This window comes from Giraffa tippelskirchi, chromosome 2 (assembly GCF_054371585.1).
Source record: "Giraffa tippelskirchi isolate mGirTip1 chromosome 2, T2T-mGirTip1v1.2.pri, whole genome shotgun sequence".
NCBI classification, from domain to species: Eukaryota; Metazoa; Chordata; class Mammalia; order Artiodactyla; family Giraffidae; genus Giraffa; species Giraffa tippelskirchi.
In genome coordinates, this window is record NC_137276.1 from 50,686,811 (window position 1) to 50,706,801 (window position 19,991).

Here is a 19,991-nt window from a genome sequence, read left to right on the forward strand (position 1 = left end):
ATAAACCCACTGACATTAAATGGCTCTTAATTGTTGGCATCCTAGAAGGCTGATAAGAGCAAATCTACAGGGGCTAATAGGTGACACGAACTATAAAGCAGTTGGGGTAATGCAATTAGACAGTGTTCGATCTGTGACAGACAGAAGCCAGGCATGTTTCCTAGAAGCATCCAGATAGAATTTTTTAAAAGTATACTGTATTGTGCCAGCCAAACAAAATCCAACTATGTTAGCTTCTCCTCCAATAGAACCTTAGCTTGCACTTGAAGTACATATAGTTAGTGACTTCCCCCTACAGGAGGAAAAGCATGGCACATGACCAGCAATCTCTGGACACAGTTCCCCCAGCTCCTGGGTAGGGTCAGAATTAGGATTCCAAGGTGGGATTGTGGTTCTTTGTGGATCTCCCTTGAATGTCCGCAGTTCAGTTCTGAAGTGATTGCCCTAGGTGACTGCCTCTTTGCTTCTGGCATCTATGAGTGAAGTATTCTTTCAGTGGTTTAGATCAAAAAGATCACTGACTTCTTGATCATATAGCCTTGGTTTCAGCTCTACTACTTACTAGCGTGTCTGGAGAATTGATTTCTCTGAGCTTGAGGCTTCTCAAATGTTAATGAAGACCTCAGTAACTCCAAAGTGTGCTGTGGCCTTCAAAAGAAATAACACATGCAGAGCGCTAGCCCAGAGTCTGGCACACAGCAAGAACTCAGCACAAGTCAGTTTTCCTTCCCTTTCCTGAGCCATTTCCAGCTAAAGACAGATCCCAATCAATTGAAATTCCCAGCAAACTGCCAGATCTTACCATCTACCAGGTGGTTACTTCCTACAGTCAAGTGGCTGCCAACACCCTTGCACACCCAGAGTGTTCATGGAGAAGATGAAATTTTACTTTTCTTGCCCTATTTTCTCCTTTTGGCACACTGTACACATAATACTGCCATATAGTAGTAGATCTCTGTAAAACATGTAAGAAAGAAATACAGTATTTGACTTCCTATGCCTCTTCTTGCCTCACCTCTCTTTTCTCACATCCACAAGCAAACCCCAGGTCAGAGCTCCAAGAGCAGTCGGGAGCCTGGGTAGAAGGGTGGATGGAAAGGCAGTGATTCTCCCTGAGGTAATGGCCAGAATGTCACCCTGGAGATCACCAACCCTTCTCCAGACACCCAGCAGCTTTGCATCTTGCCTCTCAGGCTGATGGCCTCCATGGATCTCGCTCCTGGTTGGGCCAGTAGCTAGAGCCCCAAATCCAATCTGGAGAGCATGAAGATTATTAGATAGATTGGAGGAGCACAGCAGTGGGAGGTGAAGTGTGGGCAGCCAGGCGTTGCCCTGTCATCACCTGCTTCTTGGCGGGGAAGGTGGGACAGGTTGGCTGCTGAGGGGGTTGGGGGAGGGTAACAGAGTGGGCCTGGGCACCAGGCTGGATTTCCTGTCCTTTGGTAAAGCTTCCATGATATTCCCTCCCTATATTTACAAGGAAACACATTTTTCTACACAATTTGGTCAAGTAGTTTAAGGTTTTAAACCAATTTTTTCCTTAAAGTGCTTAGAGATTTTAAAATATTTTCTTAAAGTGAATGTCCTTACAGAATATAGTCCCTTTTTAAGCACATGAGTGTGTGTATATTTACATGAAATGCACATTTACTTGAACCCTGTATCTCTCATAAGCAGAAAGGATGTCTCTTTGACAGCAAAACTCAGGTTGAGAGAACTACCCTGGCCCTACTGGAAGGAGGGCCCCTGTATGGGTGTTTGGGAGCTCTTGGCTATAGGGAGTTGCCAGCGCTGATTTTAAGGGAAAGACGTATTGCAGGAAAGGGAATGGGAGGGCAGGCGATACTGACAAAACCAACCTGTTGATATGGGGGTGGGTAAGGAGGCTAATAAACAAGGACTTGTGTATTTGGTACAAAGATCAACCTGTCTGCATTTCTTTTAGATTTTCCTGCTCATCTTCTCTAACCAGTCTCTCTACAGATATTTTCTGAGTACCTTCTTTGCATGTTGGAAGCCCTATGCAAAATGCTCTGTCATCTTCATGAACTGCTCTTTCTAATCAAAAAGGAGTGTGTGGTGACCTTCGGCAGCCCCTGGAAGCCTTATTCTTTCACCATTGCTTCTGCATCTTCGTCGCCAGACAATGAGCCTCCCCGTCCATCTGCTTCCTATGTCACGCAGGGAGTAAATGTCACTCCAGCTAGCTGCATCTCCAAATAAGCACTTTTGCAATGCTCAGAAAAGGACTTGATATTTGCAAAAAGTGCTTTGAAGGTCACCTGCTTGAGTTGTTCTGAGCCTCTTGCTTTGGCCCTTTCCATCTAATTCCTCTGTTGAAAGAACTATAATCATAGTAGTAATCATGGCCTCCTCCATTCACTGAGAACTTACCCTGTACCAGGAGCCATGGATGGCTGTATCAGAATTATTTAACTTAAGCGTTCCAACACTCCTGTAAGTTTCTTGACCTTCCCATTTTTTCAGATGAAAAAACAGGCTCTAGAGAAGTTAATACACTTGCCTGAGGCTTGACTGTCTTCCCATATGAAGTATGGGTCAGAGCTCTGCTTTTGATCCATGTCCTCTGGCGAGTCCCCCCACCATCTCCTGGACTCAGTAAGGAGCTCGCCCACTCTCATAACATTCTGTACTGTAGCACTTACTACCTGATTGTAACATCTGTTCACTGCTCACTCTTCCCATTAAATCATGGACTCCTCAAGGTCAAGGGCCATGCCCTGTTCACTGTTCACCTCCTGGCCCCAGAGGAGTCTCTAGCAGGAACTGTTTGAAGCATGGCTGGCCTGCCTGTGACATGTCATGACCAACATCCTGAAGGCAAGGGAAGGTGGGGAGCGGGATTTGTGATCAACCCTGGAAGACACGTGGATTTCTGTTTTCTAGTCCTGAACTGTACAGTGATAATGAGGAACGGGACATGTACCATCCACCTGGGACCTCTTCTCCTACCTCGGAGGATGAAGTGTATCTTACTATCAACCCTTCACTGGGAGACCAGCTACCCTGTGGAGAATGTTTGGAGGCAGATTCAGGGACCATTCCCTTACCGCAGTTCTCTTCCTGGGGTACTTTCTCACAGTCTTTGCCTCCAGAAGTGTCCCATGAGAGTGAGAATGAGTGGGAAGATTTCAAGGAGGCTGAGGACCCAGATGATGGCACCCTCAGGTAGGTAGCACTCTGGGTGGAATGAGGCTGGGCTAAATTCTTCTAGAGGGAGTCAGTGTCTACTTTGGCTGGGTGATGGTCCATGGGCATTACAGGATTCCCCTTGCATCCCTCTGGGGTCACACCTCTTCATGGTACTTACCATACTCCATGTTCCAAGGCTGCAACCCTATGCTCTGACACATCACCCTATACCGATGACATATTCAGGACTTTCCCAGGGTCATTAGTAAGTAAATGATAGAGTCAGAATTCAACCCCAGGTTTCCCACTTCATGGACCCCCTGCTGAGTGCTCTCCTCTGCTGCCTCCAGCATGTGGCCAGGCCCACTATCTCTCCTCATCTCTCTCTTTCAGTGGGTTACTTTGTGTGCTTCTGCCTTCCTGTGGGCTAAATGTATTTCAGAGAAGAGTCTTGGTGACATGTAATGTGGCCCTTCTCAATAGCCCCTGTGGTTTTAACACAGTGAGCTCTTTCTTGATCAAGAAAGCCAAACTGTTCACACAAAGTGCTACCAGAAGCTGGGACTGGATAACCAGGCTGGAGTCAGATCAGACTGATGAAGACATGGGAGGAGTAAGTGTCACAAAAACTGTCAGACTGCAAGAAGAGAGGGTTAAACTCTCGAATGCTGTTCGTGTGCCTACAACACAGATAGCTCCAGTATTTGAAAAATGCTGAATGTTCAAGAAGCTTTCGCACCAACACATTTTCATGACACACTGAAACTTACCAAGGCATTGGCTGTGAAGATTTAGATATAACTGAAACCACTCTTTCACTTTCATTTCATTGTGTCCCAGCTACATTTTCATCACAACTGATTGAACTGGACTCTCAAAGGACAGAGGCAGGCAGGCTGATAAGGTGGGTGAATATTTGAAATTCAAACATGACAAATGGGCTGGTTCTTATCTGAAATAGGAAGCAATGTGTTAATAGAGAGGATGACACGGAGGCTTTGAAGACCCTGCATGCCACTTATGGGAAAGTTGGACACTCTGACTTTAGGAGTGATGCATTATGGGTTCACAAAAGTGTATAGCAAGCAGAAAGCAGCTTATACATGGAGGGCAATCTTCTCAGAGGGGGCTCCTCAGGGCTAGGGAGCTAAAAGAAAATAGGGTGAGCAATGCTTTGGGGATCCCTGGGGAAACAGTTAAGGACCGAAAGTGTCAGTACTTATGAAATGTCCTAGGAGATCTGCAACGCCCTGAAGGGAGGAGGCAAAGATCAGAGTTGTCAGAGCACAGCTCCAAGCTAGGCTCCGCCACTCACTGACTAAATGACCTGCAGCAAGTGACTTTTAAACCATCTAATGTAGTGAAGTGAAAGTCATTCAGTCATGTCCAACTCTTTGCGACCCCATGGACTGTATAGTCCACGGAATTCTCTAGGCCAGAATACTGGAGTGGGTAGTCTTTCTCTTCTCCAGGGGATCTTCCCAACCCAGGGATCAAACCCAGGTATCCTGCATTGCAGGCGGGTTCTTTACCAGCTGAGCCACAAGGGAAGCCCCTTTAAACCATCTAAGATGCAGCTAACTGACTGCCATGTGGAAATAGTGAAATCCACCTCTTGCTGTTCCTGGGAGAGTTAGATGACAATGTGAGTCACGTGTTTAGCACACTGTGGCATGTAGTAAGAACTCAACAAGTGTTAGCTACTTTTAATCATAAATCATAAAGGAGGAAATTACACCAGTGAGATGATGCAACCTTATTAATGCATTCAATACACTGTCTTTCTTTTTTCCTTTATAGACAAAGAGCTTATGCCCAAGCATGGGGTGTGAGGTGGGGTGAGGAGAAGCACTGGTTTATGGCAGAGATGTCAGGATTCAGAGTGGACTGAATAGCCCTCAGATGGACGATGGCTTGGGATGTAGTTCGGCTGAGTCCTGTCATGGTCACTTATTCTTCCTGCTGACAGAATGTGGGCCTGTGGGTGGTGAGTGCTCAAGGCGTGAGTTCCCAGCCTGGGCTCCATGGAGCTGCCCACAGATGTGCTTCAAGGCAGGTGGGGAGCTCTATAGTTAGAATGTTGACTTGCTGCATCTTTTGGAAAAAGTAACTTTTAACATTCTCTAAGTCCTCCAGGAGAAAAAAATCTCCCAAAGGTTAAGGGCCTCTGCTGTATACATTTTCTCTTTCATGCTGGAAGTACAGAGAAGTTTTCGAGGATATAATGGGACTTTGCTTATGGATGGAGTCATGCATCCTTTAAAATTGTGTAACAAATTATTTTATTTGGTCCTTTTAGATATTAAGATAGTAATAGTATATAGGTATTTTCTATAAATGACTTAACTGAATCTTCATTTCAACTTTGAGTGGTATTCTTATTCCTCTTTTTAAAATGGAGCTTAGAAAGTTTATTTAATTTGTATGAGATCATAGAGCTATGAGGGGCAGATTCACACCGCTGCTGTCTGATTACCCTTTTGGTGCATTTTTACATTTCCCCTAGAATGTGCCTGTCCACGTGGACTTGTATAACACACACGTCTTTCCATCACATGTCATGCGTCCTCCTGCTTCTCTCTTCTGAGGCTAAAACAATCACTGCTGTCCAGTAAGATTAAAAAGACAATTGAACTGTTCTGTTTAGGGAAGGCTGCTGGCCAAATGGCAAAGCAACCCGATAAAAGCTGCTATTGTTTTAGGTGAACAGAAAAAATGGGACAATCTCCAGAGGCAGGACCCAAGGGTTTCTGCCTGGACATCCTTCTGACCCTGATCACATGGAAGAGCCTCAGATGTTGGTCTAAAGAATGTACCCACATACTCTACAATCAGGAAGGAGGCCAGCGGTGCTCTGAGAAGGTGACCTGGGATGGAAAGTCTGGCCCACTTAAGTAACTTAAAAAAAAAGCATACCTGTCACTTCTGAAACTCATTTTTTGAATAGTGATTGTGACCCTCTTTCGTTCTGGGGTTTATGTTGAATAAAGCTCTGCGTGTGTGTGTATGTGCATGTAGGCACGTGCATGTAGGCAGGTGCATGTGCCCCTGCAAGCTCAAAGTGGGACTTTCTCTGGCGAAAGAATTTGAGAATCAACATCTCACATCAAGATAAACCAGCAAAAGGTACATTCTCACTGTACCGTAAGTGTGCACTGATCACACTTTCTGGGACACATGACTTGTTGCAGCTGGTACTTTTGGGTTCTCCATTGATTGAAGGAATTTCCATGGTATTCAAAGTGCCCCAGATCCCTGGAAGGAATCTGATGAGAGATTTGGCTCAAAGGCCATGGAAGTAATATGTTTTGTTATCTGTCTGTGTTTTTCCCATGCAATTCCAAATGGTTATACATTTTTTTAAGAACCTTTTCCTTTTGGGGCTCCGTTTCTAAAAATTATAGGAAAGAAAAATAAGATGGGACCCTCTAAGAAAAAAGGAACAGTGAAATGGCAGATCCACTATTAACAGATAGCCACCACCACAGCAAAAACCAAAATCCTAAAACTTGGAGCTATCAAATGTACAAAAGAAACAGACTTGGTGGACCACAGTGTGAACCAAGGAACACTGAGTGCTATATAACAGGGGACTTACGGCAGTCAGTGCCTCAATGTGGGGGAAGAGGCCAACTTCATAGGTAGAACTGAAATAGCTGGAAAAGATGACTTAGATTCCAAATTCACTTCATCTACTAAAATTACATACAGTTTGATTTAAAAAAAAGCATAGGAAAACTGGTAGAAAATAGACTCTGGTTTTATCAGATCTACAGAGGCATAGTAACTTTCTCTGGTATCCTGCAATAGACAAAGCATATAACAAACAAGAATTGCAAAGTTGATAATATTGGAAAAGTTAAAGCTTCTGTTTAGTAACCCTGACAAAATTAATGTAAAAATAGTAGCAATGGATAGGGAAAACATTTACGTAATTGTGAATACAGATTAATATCTATAACATTTAGAAAGGTCATTATAATTTATAATAGAGTAATAAAATATTTAAACAGACAATGTATATGATAAAAATACAAATGGTAGACACATTCTAATAAAAAATAATGAATGCCAACATATAAATTTGCATCCACCACATACTATCCAATTTTGGCAAAAGTTTGGTGATTTTGGTGTTCTCAGAAATATCAAAAGCCATAAAGATGCTTATGCCCAATGACCTAACAATGATATTCCTGAGAATTTATCCCAAAGAAATACTTCAGAATAAGAAAATATCTGTTTAAGATGTTTGTCTCATTATTCTTGATTAAAACAGCAAACTAAAAATGGCTGGAATGCCTTAGAATATATCAGTAATAATATTAAAAACAATTATTTTTGGTAAAAAAAAGAATAGAATAGAAATGGTAATAGAATAAAATATGGTAATACTAAAGACAACATGGTGAAAAAGAATAGTACTAGTAAATTAGCACTGTTGAATATTATGCTGCCAAGAAAACAATTAAAATAAATACTAAAAAGTCACAACTCAGGAAAATGTTTGACATAATAACTCCAAATTGTATGCTAGTTGAATAAAAAGCAACAGAAAAGCATATATGCACACAGAGGAATACAATGAAGAGCAGGGAAGGTGAACCAATGGAATATTAGTAGAAATTGCCCACTGTTTGGGTGATGGAATTAGGGGAGTATTTTGTTAAAAATTCCTTTACTTTTATATATTTATTACTTAAATAATGAATTTTACACTGAAAATAAAAAAAATTGAAACAGCAGAGAGAAAGAACAAACAAAAAACAATGACAAAGGTTTAAAGGAGCCTGTGCTTGAAAATTTAATTTATGAGCTCTTCTCTATGTACTTTTATTTCTAATTTCCTGTTTTCTTTATAATAGAAGGGATTCACTGGTGGCTCAGAAGGTAAAGAGTCTGCCTGTAATGCAGGAGACCTGGGTTCAATCAGAAAGATCCCCTGGAGAAGGAAATGGCAACCCACTCCAGTATTCTTGCCTGGAGAATCCCATGGACAGGGGAGCCTGGCTGACTACAGTCCATGGGTCACAAAGAGTTGGACATGACTGAGTGACTTCACTTTCACTTTCTTTTATAATAGAAAAGTCTGATAGGTTATTTGGAAAGAAGTTTGCAGGCATCTGAACAGTCTTGTTTCCAACGCTCTCGGGGCTGGAGTCAGCTCCCTCAGGGCCCTATTGCACAGTTTCATGGGCCTCAAGTTTAGGGGATTAATCAAGTAGGCAATGCAGTGAATAAATAACAGTATTTACAACTTTGCAACTGCTTTCAGTTCTCTGAACTCTGGTTTCTTATTTTCTCTTTGGAAAAGAAATGCGTGGCTACAGTTTCAAAATGAATCTAATCTTTCTCCTTATAGGAAAGGTCCTTCCCCCACCCTCCAGGGCTGTTTACTCATTTTGAGCCATATTTCTTGAAGGACTTGCCTTAAGTGAACTTGATTTCCGCTGCCACTTCCTTTATTTCAGGGCAAATATCAAAAAGAACGATGTGGTCCTAAAGGACTCAGCTCATTACCTGCAAACTGCTTCTGTGTCTAGTTTCTGTATTGTATGTTCTCAAGCCTGACTGTACCTGAGAATCAATTACAGAGAGCGTTAAAAATAGAGGTCCACTGGCCTCAACCCTGGACAATCTAAACCAGCAGGGTTGGCTGAGGTGAAACCCAGAAATCTATACTTTTACTAATGTCAGCAGAGGATTGTATGTGTGGCCAAATTTGGGAACCACTGATGCAAAATTTTCAAGATTTTGCCAGTCTCTCTCATCCTTCCTTTCTGCCAAAAATATTTATTAAGCTTCTATTATCTGCCAGCACACTATTTGTATTAGGTTGCTCAAACATACACACATTCATTACTAAACTGCAGAGCAAAAATGGCCTTCCCAACTCAACATAGTAAAGATGTCAATTCTCCCCAAATTAATTTACAAGTCTAATGTGATTCCTATCAGATTCCCAGGAAAGCATTTTGTAGACATAGATAAGCTTATTCTAAAATCCATTTTATAAATTCTATTTTATATTTTTATTTTTAAAAATGTTCTGAAAAGGTGCAAACCCTAGAACAGCTAAAATAATCTTGAAAAAGTAGACTGAAGTGAGAGGTATCACTGTACTAAATAATAAGGCTTACTATATAGCTACCATAATCAAAGTATAATCTATACTTTGTCAGTATAATCTATCAGAGGGATAAACATATAGATCAATGGGACAGAATAAAGAACCCAGAAATAACCCTGCACAAGTATTCCCAATTAATGTTTGACAAAGGTACAGAAGAAATTTAATGGGAAAAAAAATGACCTTTCAATAAATGAACATACATAGACCAAAAAAAAAAAACCCACCAACAAACAATAACAGAAATCCCCCATTAACCCTATTGATTTTACACCTTACACAAAAACAAATTCAAAATGGATCAAATATAAATGTAAAACCATGAGAATTTTAGAAGAATAAAAGGAAAAGACTGGGTTCTTGTGTTGTTGCGTTGCATGCATACTCAGTCATGTCCAACTCTTTGCGAGTTCATGGACTGCAGCCCTCCAGGTTCCTCTGTCCATAGGATTCTCCAGGCAAGAGTACTGGAGTGGGTTGCCATTTTCTCCCCCAGGGGATCTTCCTGACCCGGGTATCAAGCCTGGATCTCTTGTGTCTCCTGCATTGGCAGGCAGATTCTTTACCACTATGCCACCTGGGAAACCCTGAATTGGGTTCTAGGGCTAGGCAATGAGTTCTTACACTTGACATCAAAATCACAATCCATAAAAGGAAAAATGAAAAATCTATCCTTTTCTCTGTGAAAGTTTCTATTAACAGGATGAAAAGGCAAACCGTAAACTGGGAGAAATTATTTGCAAGCTATGTATCCAACAAAAGACTAGTATCTAAAATGTAACTCTCAAAATTTAACAGTAGAATATCAAAAAATCCAATTAGAAAATAGCAAATGAACAGATATTTCACTGAGGATTATATATAAATGGCAAGTAAGCATATGAAAAGATGTTAAATCTCATTAGTGACTAGAAAAATGCAAAGTCAAACCACAGATATTTTTATACACCTATCAGAATGGTTAAGTAAAAAATAATGACAATATCAAATGCTGGTGAAGATATGGATAAACTGGTCATTCATACATTGCTGGTGGAAATATAAAATTGTACAGTCACTCTGGAAGACTGTTTGGCAATTTCTTATAAAAAAGTAAATATACAATTACCATAAGACTCGGCAACTGCATATTAGGCATTTATCTCAGAGAAATGGAAACATCCTCACACAAAAACTTGTACATGAATGTTTTTTTTTTTTAACTGAATGTTTATAGCAACTTTATTTGTAATAGCCAAAAACTGCAAATAATCTGGATGCTCTTCAAGCAGGTGAATGATTCAACAAACTTTGGTACATTCACACCAAGAGGAGTAAACTATTGATTGATTCATGCTTAGATGCATCTCTAGAGAATTATACCAAAAAAAAGTCAATCGCAAAAGTTTTCACAGCATGATTCCACTTATATAGCATTCTTAAAAAGACAAAGTTATAGAAATGGGGAATAGATTTGTGGTTACTCTAGATTTAGGAGGAAGCAGGGGAGGAGGGGCAGGTAGGAGGGAAGTGGGTGTGGCTATAAAGGGGCACCATTCTGATGGTGATAGACTGTTTCATATCTTGCTGTGGTGGTGGATACACGAACCTACTCCTGTGATAAAATTATGTAGAACTTTTTCAAAAAATTGAAACACAGCTAATGTACAGTATTATGTATGTAAATTTTAGATTGTATAGAACTTAAAATACACACATAAAAATGAGTACAAGTAAAACAAAAGAAATCTGAACAAGAGGGATGGATCCCATCAATGTCAATATCCTGGTTGTGATGTTCTGCTAGTTTTGTAAGATGTTACCATTGGGGCAAACCGAGTGAAGAGTACAGGAGATCATCTGTATTGTTTCATATAACTGCATGTGAATCTACAATAATCTCAAAATAAAAAAGTTTAATTTTGAAAACTGCTCTTCTTTACTCTGCTTCAACCATGCCATGACTGCTCATGTATTGGCAGGGCAGGTTCTATAGGAAGTTTCACAGTGACCTGAAGGTGGCCCTTCCCTCACTTGAAAAGAGGGAGGGCATTATAAACAACTGGCGAATGGCAACATCACCCAAGCCATGGAGCTGCCCTTGGAGGTATCTCAAAAAGGAATTCTTAGGGAAATTCTTAGGGAAAGCCCAGGATTTTCTCAGGACAAAGAGTCAGCAGAGGGCCCTGTGTTGGATTCCATCTGTAGAGGTGTCAGATGCTGGGTCTGGAGGGTAGAATGTGGGTGTGAATTTGGGTAAGAAAGGAGAAACTGAAGTGCCCACTTCCCATGCCTATTTCTAGCCCAAAGCAGTCCTGGCCTCAAGATAGAGCCCAAGAGTTAGATAAGAAGTCAGAGGGAGTCTTACACTGAAAAGTACTGTTCTGGGTGCTCAAAGTTATAGACCTGCCCAAGGTTTTACATGCAAGACCCCAGGGGGGAAAATGCATCTGAGCATTGAGTTTGGAAGACATTAGAAAGAAACAAAGAAGTTGCCTTCTGCATGCACCTATTCTGTCCAGCTAATAAGATGCAGTAAGATGGCAACATCTGAATTTTTGCTGTAAAGCACAAGGCTTGGCACAGACCAAGAGGACCAAATACATGAGGCCTGAAAGGCATGCATCCAGCTTCTCTCTTAGAATTTGGCAGTGTTTGCAATTCACTTTCTGCCACATCATTATTTGACTCTTAATAAGCAGAGCTGGAAGTAGAAGGCAGAGCATTGTGGCAGGCTCCCCTGCCAACTTAGCAATTCTCCCATAAAAGCCTAAGGACTCGCTCCTTAGGCTTGTGTGTGTGTGCAAGCAGAGTGGTAGACTGTTTGTTGCTCTGCAAATGGGTGAGCAACCAACTAATGGATCGATCAATTAATATTTATGAGGCATTGACCATGTGCCAGGCCCAGGAACTAGGCAGCTGGGAATCCAGAACGAGGTAAGTGCATGTCCTTCGGCTTTTTAAATAAACTAGTGTTCAGCTTTCACTGGGATTTTTATTGGCCTTGTACTTTCCACAATTTATTTTTATAGAGTCTTTATGTGAAGTATCTCAAAGCTGAACAGAGAGAAAGAAACACACAGAAAAGGCCCCACAGCTTCTTCCAAGCTCACAGTCCCCATTGACTCACACTTGGTGGTGCTGGGTGTGAAGAGCACCATCCAAAAATAAAACAGGCTGTAAAGCAGAGGTCTGTACTACGATGGAGACTGTGGAAGGGTAGTGTGGCTGAAATGATTTTTTTTTTTTTTTTTTGTCAGCGTTGCTTGTTCCTAATTATCTGCTCTTCCCTGGCCCCAAGAAAAGTTTAGAAAACCCTGAACTTGAGCATGGGCCTTGGGGGCTGTGAAGACATGTCTTTGGGTCCTGAGGTTCTGGGTGCAAGCTGTTTACTGTGATCTAGGAGGCCCTCAAGGGTCCTCTCTGATTGTGTCTGGAGACTCACAGCTTGAGATGAGTGGCCATTTGGGCAGTAAATTCTTGCACTTGAAAGGAGCAGATGGGTCTCAGCTCAATGGAGAGCAGAAGTATGTCTGGTTTTCAGGGTTCATCCTGAGGGAGTCTGGGTGCTCAGATCAGGGTCAGGAATGGAGACTGAGGTTCCAGAATCTGCATCACCTCTGTGCTGGTCACTGCTGCTACACTAGTTGAGCTTCCCCAGGGATCCACAGTGGACCTGGAACTGAGAAAGATATGAAAAGGTGGTATCTGGGGGAAGCAGGGAGGGGACAACCAAGCTACTCCTCAGTCAGGCTAGAAAGGGGACCTTTCAGTAGCAAAGGAGGGACTTAAATCTTGGCCTGCAAGACTCCTTGTACTACTGGTGATAGCAAGACTGCCAAAGAATGGCAGAAATTTTGATAAAGAACTAACTTTATAATTCTTCAAATTTTTCACTGGTGAAAACAGAAGCAGCCTCTTGGGTATGTAACCACTGGGAACAGGATATGGTTTAAGAGAAAGCTGAGGGACAGGATGAGACCTCAGGGACCACTTCCACCAAGTGTTCATTCAGTCTCCATTCAGTGATGTCCCTATGCCATGGGTGACACTTCTCTCCATGTTTCCCCACAACAGCCATATAATATGTAGGAACACATAGAACATTCTGATTCATTTGTGCTGCTCGGATTTGTGAAATAGCGATGGTGCACAGACTTTTGACATTAGACACTATGAGAAACAACAGAAACATCAAACAGGAGCTCATCTTTTAAGGAGGAATCCTATCCTGAGGATGGAGGAAGCCTGAAGCCTTGGCTGCTGAGGGATGGCCAGGGCTCTAGTGGAGAGTAGGCAGCTGTTGCGACTCACCAAGCAGGAAATTGACCCCTATGCCTGGACAGAGGGTGACTGTTTTTGCTCAGTTCCAGCTCAGTTCAGTGATATGGCTCCCCTGGACCAGGCTGTGGGCTAAGTGAGGCAGGTCTCATCATGCCTTAAGGGAAATGGGTTCACCAGAATGGCTCTGGTCAGGACCAAATGAAGAGAGGTGCTCTTGTTAGGATAAAACGATTCTGGCTTGTAGTACTGAGACAATGTCTATACGCTGAATTCCCCCTACACTGACCACCCTAACTGAAACTGTCTCACTCGACTTAACAGCTAAATGACCTCACATTCTGGCACAGGCTAGTGACTCCTGCAATAGTCTATCCTGTTCGAAGTGCCTAAACACTACCTGCCTTATTTTGACACTGCAAACCAGCACCCTATCCTGGCTCCTCTCCAATTCAGTAGGAAGCTTAGGGGCAGGTGTGAACCAGGTGATCACCCCCAGAGAACACAGTCCTCAGTGGTTCAATGGATGTGGGCATAGCTCAGAGAGTTGCTGGCATTCTGCTAAGTCACTTCAGTCATGTCCGACTCTGTGCGACCCCATAGACAGCAGCCCACCCGGCTTCGCAGTCCGTGGGATTCTCCAGGCAAGAACACTGGAGTGGGTTGCCATTGCCTTCTCCAATGCATGAAAGTGAAAAGTGAAAGTGAAGTCGCTCAGTCGTGTCCGACTCTTAGCTACCCCATGGACTATAGCCTACCAGGCTGGTCCATGGGATTTTCCAGGCAAGAGTACTGGAGTGGGGTGCCATTGCCTTGAAGGAGCATACACAGGGCAGTGGACCGGGTACCACGGGAAATCCACCATCGGGTCCGCGGTGGTCGCGGCAGTGCTTCGGAAGGCCAGCAGAGGGAAGCACTGCTAGCAGAGGGCTCTGGAGCCGGGCGAGGCTCCGTGCGCAGGCCCACAGGAGCCTCCAGGATTGGATGGCACCGATCTCGCCCGGCCCGAGAGCTCCCGCGTGAACCCAACTGGCAAGTGAGGGGGCTGGAGGCGGGCGGGGCGGTTGGGGCCAGGCTGGACGGGGTAGATCCAGGTGAGGAAAGGTAGTGGGGGCCAGGTGGGACATGGGGGAGGGTAGAGAGGGCTGCTGCACAGGAGCTTGAGAGGGCAGACTTGGGTCCAGCCAATGGTCTTGAGGGGAAGATGGTGCTGATGCCCACTGAAGGAGTGGACTGTGGCCCCAGTCACCACAGGGAGGTCTTTGGGCTGGATTCTGGCAGGCCCTTGGCAAAGTGAGGTCAGAGTCCGCTGAATCCTTGGGGGAAGATAGCCTGGGCAGTGTGATGCCCAACTGTGGTGTGACATGTGTCATGGGTCGTGTGTGTCACAGGTTTGGGACAGGAGTCACTTTGGTTCTCTGATAAAGAAACGCCTTGAACTCTTCGCTGAGGAGCATGGAACTGCTATGATTGGTAAGAAGCCACAATCGGGTCTTAGGACAGTTTCTGCTCCCTGGGCTGGGGAGGTTTGGAGGCCAAGAGCTCCATTCTCACTCAAGGACCAGTGAGGATTGTAGGGCTTAGAGAGAAACACAGCATTAATTCATGATTAATTCTACAGGTATTTTTGAACACCTCCGGTGTGCTAGGATTTTTCTAGATGAACAGCCTCCTTGTCTTCATGGAATTATATTCCAGGTGGGAGAGAGCCACTCAAGGCTGAGTTTTGGGGTTTTGCGTTGCCTACTTTTGCCTTGCTATTTAATGAGATGGTAGAACACTGTAGGTGAGAGGTAGATTTCCTATCTGGAACGGATGGGATTAAAGATTGTTTTGAATAGATTATGTTGAGACTCCTAATAGGTTTTTCCCCAACATACAACATATGAACAATATACTTGGAAAGAATTTTACAGTGAATTCCATATGCTTACCACCTAGACCCTACTATTAATATTTAGCTATGCTTGTTTTTCATCTCTCCATCACTCTATCTGTGAATCACCTGGTAGATTTTTTTTTATTGTGGTAAAACATATATAATATAAATCACCTAGTCGATTTTTAAGTTGGTATGTCAAATATGCCATTGGAAATTTGAGTCTAAAGTCCTGGGGGATACTAGGGCTAGAATTGGTCTTTGGAATCATTACCACATAGGTGGTATTTAAAAGACTAGGTGAAACCACCTAGGTTGAGAGTGTACATAGAGAAGAGGAAGGGAAGCCAGAGGGAGATGGTGGCCATCCATGGTGAATATGCAAGAATAGTTTGGCAATTAAGAGGATTTTCATCATTTTAACAAGAAAAACTTTGGTAGAGTAGAGGGGTCTTAAAGTCAAGTGGAATTTTCTTTTAAGATAGGGGAAACTGGAATATGTTTATATGCTATTGGGATTGAATTCATAGAAAGGCAAAAATGATGCAGATGAGAAAGGGGAACATTTCAGGGGAAGTACTTGAATACCTCAGAGAGGAGACCCCAGAGCTGGTGAGCAGTTGGCTTTGAAATGAATAGGAACATATATTCCATTGTATCTAGAGGGGAAGCTGAGTACAGATGCAGACAGGTGGTAGAGGCACCATCTGTCTATGAAGGCAACCACTGGCTGAGAGTAAGGGCAGCAGGGGAGAGGAGAAGAGGTCTTAGGAGATACATGTGACATACCCCTTCTGGAGAGTGGGAAAGTGAGCTGAGTAGGGAAATGGAATTGGATTGCTAGGCAGCGCTGAGTGCCTATTTGAGATGTGTAGTCATGAACTTAAAAGTGAGATTAACCCAGTGGGGTTGTTGGCTTCCTGTGGGTGGGAAAAGTGTTATGAAGATTAGGTGAGGTAATACATGGAGAATGTTTAATACAGTGGCAAGCATAAGGTGACTGTTACCTGTTTGAATCCTTACTTTGTTTTTCTTTTGTTTATACAAATGTGACCGAGGAAAGCGACATTTACCACCTGAGGGGAATCTTCTCCTGTGACATATTCACTAACCAAAGTCCGCCACAGTCTGCAGCTACTTGAAAGTCTAGCTCCTGGTGTGGTTACATTTATACAACTTGATACTTGAGTATGTTTTTCTAAAAAGAGCCAAACTATAGCAAATAGAGCTTTCCATTTCCAGACTAACTCATAATCTTGGACTGTAGGGGCTGGGGGTTTTCCTCAGTGACACTTTAAGATTTTGTGAATATCTGTTATTACTTGTTTTATTGGTTCTGCTGTAATGGGAATCTACAGATCTAAGATCAGCAGGGAAAAATTTCAGCTTCATAGGTTGTAATTTCTCCCTGACTGCTTGGGCTGTATTATGATACAGATAATAATAATGGCTGACACTGACAGCTGTTAAAAGTGCTGGGCACTGTTTAGAAGCACATTATATGCATAATCTTGTTGAATTGTCACCTCAACTCAATGAGGAAGGTACTATTATTATCTCTACTTTTCAGATGCAAAAGTAGGCTCAGAGGGGTTAAGTAGCTTGCCCTAGGTACACATGGTCTGATATCCAGTTTCTGCTGCAGACTTCAACTTTTTTTTTTTAAGAACTTAGCCATCACTCATCTATACCATAGTAGTGGAGTAGACAAGATAATGGACTGAAGCAGGTTGACTGGATTCAGAAACTGCCACCTACTAGCTATGTGACTTTGGGCAAAATATTTAACCTCTGTTCCTTTTTTCTTTTTATCCATGAAATAAGAATAATAATAATACCTACATATAGGGTTCTTGTGAGGATCACATGAATTAATATACTTAATAAACCTAAATTAATGCCTGGTTATGTGACTACTGCACTACTATCTGCCTGGTAGTGCAGCCATGGTGGTGTGTCTACTGACTGACACCCCTAAAATCATTTTCTAAGGTTTCTGCTGCTGGGTTTAGGTTGAGTTTGGAAATGCTCTTAACTCAGGGATCATCTTTGTTTTCCCTACTTTTATTACCTCTCTGAGGGAAGCAAACATATCAGTTTTATTCTCAGTGCAGAAAACAACTTGGATTTCATTCAGATTCATCTGACCAGTGATAGTCATTTCATTTGTCCTGGCATTGCAATACCATTTAGAGGGAAATAAAGATTGGGGAGTAGTGTGATTCCATTTTGTCCTTACCATATCAGCAGCCTCTTACAGGGATTTGGTTGGAAAGGACAACGGACTATATAGCTAGTGCTGGGCACGGTGTATGGTAAATGATTGGGTCAAGGGGCATCACACGAACATGTTCTAAAAAGATCTGTAAAATCAAGACCTACTGTGATGTGTCACTTCATCTGCTGACTAAAAGCCACTGAGCAGGCTTGGCACAGGAGGCCAGTGAAAGTTCTAAATGATGTTTTCTGGTGGACAACAGGGAGACTGAATGCATGGCATAAAGTGTGGTTCCCAATGGGTCTGCACCAGAATAACTGGGGGAGTTTTATGAAGCTTTGCAAAATGATAGGCTTTACATCCACAGATTCTAAATCAGTAAGTCGTGATGGGGTTCTGGACTCAATCTGTTTTTTAAGAGCTCCCTGAATGACTCATATGTGCAATTATCATTAATGCAAATCAGTGCTTTTCAGTCCTATGTTTTAAAATCACTGTTGAGTTAAACTTTTTTAAAAATACTGATGCTCTAGACTCACTCCAGAGATTCTAAATCAATTGACTCGGGCCAAGTCTGGACATTTGGTATTGGTATTTTTAAAAAAAAGTCTTCTTAGGTAATTAACCTACAGCCAGGTTTGAGAATCACATAACTTCAGGCATCATCTTATCAGGAGAGTGAAAAAGTTTGTATTTCTAAATTTACCGAATGCAAATGTTCAATTTAATAATCAAGTAAGAAAGAAAAATATGAATTGATGATTGTTGTTGTTCAATTGCTAAGTCTTGTCTGACTCTTTGCGACCCCATGGACTGCATCCCACTAGGTTTCCCTGTCCTTCATGATCTCCTGGAGTTTGCTAAAACTCATATGCATTGAGTTGGTGATACCATCCCACCACCACATCCTCTGTTGCTCCTTTTCCTCCTGCCCTCAATCTTTTCCAGCATTAGGGTCTTTTCTAATGAGTTGACTCTTCACATCAGATAGTCAAAGTATTGGAGCTTCAGCTTCAGCATCAATCCTTCCAATAAGTATTTAGGGTTGATTTCCTTTAGGGTTGACTGGTTTGATCTCCTTGCAGTCCAAGGAACTCTCAAGAGTCTTTTTCAGCACCACAGTTTGAAAGCAACAGTTCTTCAGCACTCAACCTTCTTTATGGTCTAACTTTCACATCCATATATGACTACTGGAAAACCATAGCTTTGACTATTTGGACCTTTGTTGGCAAAGTGATGTTAACTGCTTTTTAATATGCTGCTTAGGTTTTTCATAGTTTTTCTTCCAAGGAGCAAGTGTCTTGAACTTCATGGCTGCAGTCACTGTCTGAAATAAGTTAATGATTGAATTAGCATTTATCACTGGGCAGTGAAGATTTCATCAAGTTTTCCCTGGGGAGGAGAATTAACATTTACTGAGAACTTTATCTATAGTCTTAATTTTAGACAATAACTCCAGGAAGTGTGTATTATTTCCATTTTGTAGATGAGAATTTTGGGGCAAAGGGAAGTTAAGTGACTTGTCCAAGATTTACACTCAGATACATGCAGCTCTGTAGTTTAGGTTCCATTTCCTCAGTGGTTCTCAACTTGATTTGGTGTAGGGATTGGCCTTTTGCGAAGCTCTCCAGATAATTCTGATATGCAGCTGAAATTAATGGTCTCTGCATGTAGCCTTCCGGTGATCTAAATTCATTTTCTTTTACAAAAGTGTGTTGTCCCTCTGTAGTGTATTATGATGGGTTCCTTGCCCCCACACATTCACTTGTCTTAGTGTCCTTTCTTTTCTTTCCTGTCTCTTAGTAAATATGTTTTGAGTGCCCAGTTTGTGCCATTTTTCTTGGTGCAGAGATGACAAAAATGGTAACAAGACTGACCAAGTCATCAGCCTCGTGGTCCTTATATTGATTGACACACACAGTAAACATATAAGCAGATAAATTTTGACTTATTCCATACATACGTAAGCAAATTTTAAGGTAATGACAAGTGCTTCTAAGAAAAATAAACAGGGTAATAAGTGATCCAAACAGCAGTGATGAGCATTCCAGTTGCTTCACATTGTTGTCAAAACTATTTTGTATTGTTTTTTGTGTGTATGTTTCATTTCAGCCATTCTAATAGGTATGTGGTGATATCTTGGTATTGTTTTCTTTTGCATTTTTCTGTTGGCCAATGGTGATGAGCATCTTTTCATCTGTTTGTGTACCATTTGTATTTTTCCTTTGTAAAAAAAATTTTTTTTTGAAATTATTTGCCCATTTGAAAAAACATTGGGTTGATTTTCTTTTTGAGTTGTAAAACTTTTTACATGTTTGGGATATGCTCTTTTTCTAAAATTCCCCTCTTTT

The 19,991-nt window shown here is 42.0% G+C and overlaps 2 protein-coding genes across 53 annotated transcripts in view; both read left to right on the forward strand.

Moving 5' to 3' along the window:
- The window catches only part of FRMPD2 (FERM and PDZ domain containing 2), a 70,347-nt gene extending 64,187 nt beyond the window's left edge, over positions 1–6,160 (forward strand). Inside the window, exons 20-23 of one of the 3 annotated variants that reach the window (XR_014074657.1) lie at positions 2,908–3,189; positions 3,994–4,057; positions 4,954–5,209; positions 5,856–6,160. Coding sequence is in view for 2 of the 3 variants with exons in the window: in XM_081562032.1 (XP_081418158.1) it covers positions 2,908–3,189; positions 5,856–5,859 (286 nt within the window). In the remaining variant the exon portion in view is untranslated. Of the gene's footprint in view, positions 1–1,945; positions 3,190–3,993; positions 4,058–4,953; positions 5,210–5,855 lie in introns of those variants that run through there. The other 2 variants (XM_081562032.1, XM_081562016.1) reach the window with 2 other exon arrangements.
- An 8,384-nt stretch (positions 6,161–14,544) lies between these two features.
- The window catches only part of PTPN20 (protein tyrosine phosphatase non-receptor type 20), an 81,261-nt gene continuing 75,814 nt past the window's right edge, over positions 14,545–19,991 (forward strand). For 33 of the 50 annotated variants that reach the window (XM_081562148.1, XM_081562194.1, XM_081562394.1 and 30 more), the window contains exons 1-2: positions 14,578–14,637; positions 14,935–15,016. Coding sequence is in view for 6 of the 50 variants with exons in the window: in XM_081562138.1 (XP_081418264.1) it covers positions 15,010–15,016 (7 nt within the window). In the remaining 44 variants the exon portion in view is untranslated. The other 17 variants (XM_081562161.1, XM_081562242.1, XM_081562401.1 and 14 more) reach the window with 8 other exon arrangements.